The sequence below is a fragment of the Sinocyclocheilus anshuiensis genome, unplaced genomic scaffold, assembly GCF_001515605.1.
Source record: "Sinocyclocheilus anshuiensis isolate Anshui unplaced genomic scaffold, SAMN03320099.WGS_v1.1 scaffold2481, whole genome shotgun sequence".
NCBI classification, from domain to species: domain Eukaryota; kingdom Metazoa; phylum Chordata; class Actinopteri; order Cypriniformes; family Cyprinidae; genus Sinocyclocheilus; species Sinocyclocheilus anshuiensis.
Window position 1 is genome coordinate 65,156 of NW_015549717.1, and position 5,584 is coordinate 70,739.

The 5,584-nt window shown below is 41.0% G+C and overlaps 1 protein-coding gene across 2 annotated transcripts in view; it reads left to right on the forward strand.

Moving 5' to 3' along the window:
- The first annotated feature begins 33 nt into the window (after positions 1-33).
- Positions 34-5,584, forward strand: part of LOC107660763 (guanine nucleotide-binding protein G(o) subunit alpha) — a 121,597-nt gene continuing 116,046 nt past the window's right edge. The window contains exons 1-2 of one of the 2 annotated variants that reach the window (XM_016450180.1): positions 34-740; positions 879-921. In XM_016450180.1, the coding sequence (XP_016305666.1) occupies positions 623-740; positions 879-921 (161 nt within the window). In that variant the 5' untranslated portion in view covers positions 34-622. The remainder of the gene's footprint in view (positions 741-878; positions 922-5,584) is intronic. The other variant, XM_016450179.1, reaches the window with a different exon arrangement.

Below are 5,584 nucleotides of genomic sequence, written 5' to 3' on the forward strand. Positions count from 1 at the left end.
CACACACACACACACACACACACACAGACAGTATGTACTGATCCCATACGTCCCCGCTCACACACAAATCGTTTAACAGCGTTTGCGCTGCTCGAAATACCGAGAGAAGCGCATTTATTCCGCCCGCAGATAACGGCATAAATCTAGCTGTAGGTAACGGTGCGCGAATCGAAAGCTCGCTGGTGCGCGCGCGCTCTATCTCCCGCTCCGCTCCTGACGTCAGCGAGATTGTCTTTGAGAGCGTCGCGCCCAGCAGCGCTCTCTCTCCACACTGACCCTCCATTGTGCACACGCTAACGATGCCAGCGCTCGCAGCCGCCGCCACCCAGTAGAGAACTCCCAGCCCGAGGACCGAGCACCACGACCCCGCTACACAGTCCGAGAGCGCGCGCCAGAGACTTATGTTCGAGCCCAACATTGTCTTTTGCGGGATTTAATGCTCTAGCTAGTCGACGACAGGGAGAGAGAGAGAGAGAGAGAGAGAGAGAGAGTGTGTGTGTGTTTGTGTGTGTGAGAGAGAGAGGGATAGGGACAGCCTTAGCGAGGGATAAGGAAGAAACACCGAGGATATTTCTCACCCGGACCGTTTTGGAGATAAAAAAGAGCCGAGATTCATCTAGCCATGGGATGTACACTGAGCGCAGAGGAAAGAGCGGCTCTGGACAGGAGCAAAGCCATCGAGAAAAACCTCAAAGAAGACGGAGTCACTGCTGCTAAAGATGTGAAATTGCTCCTGCTAGGTAATGCGGAGTGGAGCCCGTCAAATCTAACATTAGCTGTATCCTACACATCTCAGCCGATGAATGCACATAGCCTATATGGGATCTCTTCATTTTGACAGGCGATCTTACTCCTTTGTGTCTGTGTCTTCTCCACAGGGGCTGGGGAATCTGGGAAAAGTACCATCGTGAAACAGATGAAGTAAGTGGCATGTTTTAAATGACATCCATCAGTCAGTCAGGCAGTCAGTCAGTCAGTGTGTGCTTTGTGAGACACACACGAACCCACCCACACACACACACACACCCTCGATTGCTTGATGGCGAATTCTTAGGTCCGCCATATTTTCAAGGAGCTCTCTCTCCACTAGCGTGTTACATACATTGTAGCTGTCCGTGGCGTGATGATACGGTGTGGCAGATCCGCAGTATGTGTATTGTGGGTTCGGGAAGACGAGGCGCCGTCGATGTGCTGTTCACGAAAATCGTGCTGAAAGTCAGCATGGGGGACCGTGTTTCTTTTAGTCTAATGCTCCATTGGCGTCCACTGACAGTGTAGCCTACTTCACACCCGGCTGAGTAACATTAACACATTCCACCCCGATTTCACTTCATCCTGTGGGCATTTACGGATGTCTCTGATGTCTTCCTGTGCGTTTGCTTCTATAACACATACGTCAGAAATCAATCAGATATATATACGCTTAAAGAGATATAGCTGTATGCTACTGTGCCCTTCTGGCAGAGAATTAAATGGCTGTTCCTTAGATTTTAGCGTCCTTTTAGAGATTATGTAATTTCACCTGAATTATATGAAATATAGACCGATAACTGGCTTGACCCATATATATATTTTTCTTTTTCTTTTTTACCTATATCCACACTTTTCTGCTCGACTGGTTATCGGTTCTTCAGTATTGGGTCCATTGATAAATGGCATCCCCTTAATGGTACTCATTTTTAATGTACTGTTTTCAAGCTGTTACATAGCAACCATTCATTTTCAATGGGAAAATGGCGTTTTAAACACTGGCTCCAAAATAAAATGTCTCCCATTTAGATTCACATAAATATAGTTACATGATGAATAATAATATAATCAATCTAAACACAATGCACGTTGTTTTATTTTTACTGCACCAAAAATCACAAATAAATCCATTAAAATGATTCTCCGTATTTTATTTTTCACTTGTAAAAGTAATTTATTAATTGGTAAAAATGATAAAAACCCACTATCACTCGCTCCCTACTATATGCAGTTAATACGGTTTTAAGAGCCTTCTGTTTACTGAGAATGGTGAAGGCAGAGCTTATATGGCAAATGGTGCCTGGAGATAATGCTGTCGGCTGTGTGCATGGCGTTGGTGCAACATGAACAGGCCTTCATGCGTTTGCCTTCTGTGTTGGGTTGATGCTCATGGTGAAGGAAGAAGGTTTGACACCCAACCAGCTCAACTTTCTCATGGCCATTTTTATGCACTGACGTTCTCTTTACGCCTCACTGAAAACCATCTGTTCATCTACCTTGCGGTTTGGATGTCATATTCTTAGTTGATTGACTTATAAATGCAGCTCCTCCGGTTATTTCCTCCTTTGACTGGCTTTGTAATACTTGATTTTATCTCTGGACATGGTGTGTGTTATACAATACGTATGGGCTAATTATGTAGGCTATATGATTATTGATAATAGGCGTTAGAATGTAGCCTAAGTGAGATTTTTATTTGTCGAGCTGTATCAAGCGCAGGTTATTGCTCAATGCAAATCATTCGATGAAGAGAAACGCCTCCATTCTCAAGTGTGTGCACAAGGCAAGCTGCCTTTGTTGAATCGAAATCTGTAGCCCTCAGAAAATGTCATTTTATCTGGTCTGGCTATGTTATTATATTGCGGTGCTTTTGTAATGCGATCCTAAGCCATTATAATGGAAAAACGCATGTAATTAGTACGGATATATTTTGAAATGGTGCATCGGAAGATTTCAGGCGGTTTCAGTGGTGGACAGCGCCCAGCAGAGTCTTTTTCTGAGATCGGCTTTCTTCGGCCATTTTCGGTTTTCTCCGTCGTTAAGAGTGTTGAACCTGCGGCGAGAGGGAAAACAGGGAATGGATTTGTGCGTTGTTTGCGCTGGCCACACGTGTTCAGAGAGAGGTGCGGTCTATGTTATTTTACCAAACACCTTTGTACGTTGATTCTTTTGTATTACATTTGTGTATGAATGTTTTATGTCCCACATACAATGCTTAGCTTGAGACAATAGCAAAATTAGCAAAAGCAGCTGACTAGCAGAGCCAGAAATTAATCAGGGCAAAAACGCAAATAAATTGCTAAGATATTTAAAATGTGTGAACAGAAAATTTACCTATTCCTCATATTTAACATTTTATATTTCAGTATTCTGTAGCATGGTGTTTGTGTTGTGATATCTTGGGACATACATATAGGCTACAGCAAATTTTAAATTTGATGTGTACCAGGTAACATTGACATTCTCATTGATAATTTCAGCAATTAATAGCTTAAATCTGACTGTTTATTTTATGATAATTAAACAGAAAGGGAGAAAATCGACTTAAGGGTGTATATTGCCTCTAAATATAACAAGTTAATAATTTCTGACAATGCTTACAGAATGAGTTCAGGTTGAGGATAAGGGGAAACCAAAATTATATAATTTTTTTTCAGTTTCAAATTGCTTGGTCAGCTTAACAAATTAATGACAGTATTCACCACTGCTTTTAAGCCATTGTAGCTAATGCCTCAGGCATATTTCTAAGTCATCCAAAGAGTGATGACTCTTTCCTCTCTAAGGATTAATTGTTGCTCTGATGTGCTTAATTGGGTAATAAGAGTGTCTCATGATGGAGCTGGTTAAACTGTTTGGGTCCTAAAGGAGTGGAGTATGTAGCTCTGGGCTTCTTACTGTAATACGCCATGAATGAGTTGCTTTTTCAGGACTTTTGTTGCGTGCGCTTAACTAGACCGTTAAATGTTCCACCACCATCACTTACTTAAAATGCTTTTTAGGATATTGCAGCTTCAGTATAATGCATTGCATTTAATGTAGATTTAATGCGTTCAGTAAAAAGGAATTTTAAAATCTGTTTATTATGTCTTCCAGCTTCCCCAGAGACATCATTTAAAGCATATAAGCCTTTGTCGTGACTTTCTCCACGAAATGTTATGCATATGTGATAATGGCAGCGCTATAATAAATCTAGATCTGTGGTTTTTGCCAGACCTTTTTGATATATAGTGAGAATAACATAACAGAACACCAACATTCATATCGCAACAAGCTAATTGGACACTTCAAATACCTCCACTGTGTGTTAGATGGTTTCTAGCCTTTAGTTAAACAGTATTCTGTATTGCATGGCTTGAAAAGGGCGGATGAAACAAGGAGGTGTACACTTAACATGTCAGAGTAAACCAGGGAACTGGATGATGTGTGAAAGATGGTGTGAGAGAGAGAGAGAGAGAGAGAGAGGGCGCAGCGTGAGAAGGGGAGATGTTGATAAACCCGGGTGATTATGGTGTAGTTCTCTAGGCAGGCAACAGTGCTTCCATCTGCTTCATTAGTTCAGTGTGAGAGGGAAGTGTTTAAGTGTACACAGGCTGCTCTCAACAGATGATCACATCACACATACACGGCTCTCTCTCTTTCTCTCTGTTCCTGCGCTCATCTTCCTGGCACCTAGTCCTATGGGAATGAAATATAAGCAATTGAAGGTGTATTTTGTGTGTTGGAGGGAGAGAAAGAGAGAAAAAATGTGAGTATATGGTAGGGCTGGGCAAAAAAAAATCGATTTTTCGATATATCGTTTTTTAAAATGTGGTCGATTCAATATCGATTCTCGAAGGCCACGAATCGATTTTTTTCAATATTTATTTCCACAAACATTGAACATAAGATTTACGTTAATCTTATTACTAGTCTAATCCACTAGATGTCACCCCCTTATTTACCTTGCGCGATGTTACAACGGAGAGTCCGTCATTCATTCATTGCTTAAAATGGCGGATTCTGGTGCGTTCCCGACGTCAACACCACCTTCAACAGAGCTCTACAGTGCGACCGAAAACTACTGCGTGTGACTATAAACATTTTTTTAGTGAATGCTGTGAGATTTTATGTTTGTTTTATCTTAAACATAAAATAACCTGATCCTGTTTGATCAAGGCATGCGACTGTTCTGACTTGTCCAATTTTCAGCATCAGTTTTTCATCTTGCTTCAAAATTCTGTCTATTCATTGTATGCATTTGAAATATAGAGTTGGGTTTTGTTTTATTGTACCCAAGTGTACCTAAAATAAAAAGTGTTTAATATACAGGTTTGTGGCTCTTAATTTCCTATTAATTAACCATTTGTAATCTTATGTTCACTGTTCATTTTTTCTAAATATAGGATTTGTATTATATCTATATTCATTCATATAGTCAAATCGAATCGAGAATTGAAATCAAAAATCGAATCGAATATTGAATCGGAAATCGAATCAAATTGAGAGCTTGAAAATCGAAATCGAATCGAATTGGAACATCTGAATCGATACCCAGCCCTAGTATATGGTGATGAGAACAGTTTCATAGACCCTGGAGACAGAGCCATGTGTGTCATCATCCTGCATGTCACTTCCTCACCCACGCGTGTCATTCATGGATGATCAAAAGCAGCCTTCAGAAAACAGATAAAATGTATACGAAAAGTTATAAGGCATGATTTGTGCACTGAACAACCTTTACATGCCGATTGTGGCATATTAAAACTAGGGATGCTCCGATCCGCCTTTTTCACCTCCGATTCCGATACCTAGGGTTCAGTATTGGCCGATACCGATCCGATACCAGTGAAGTTTT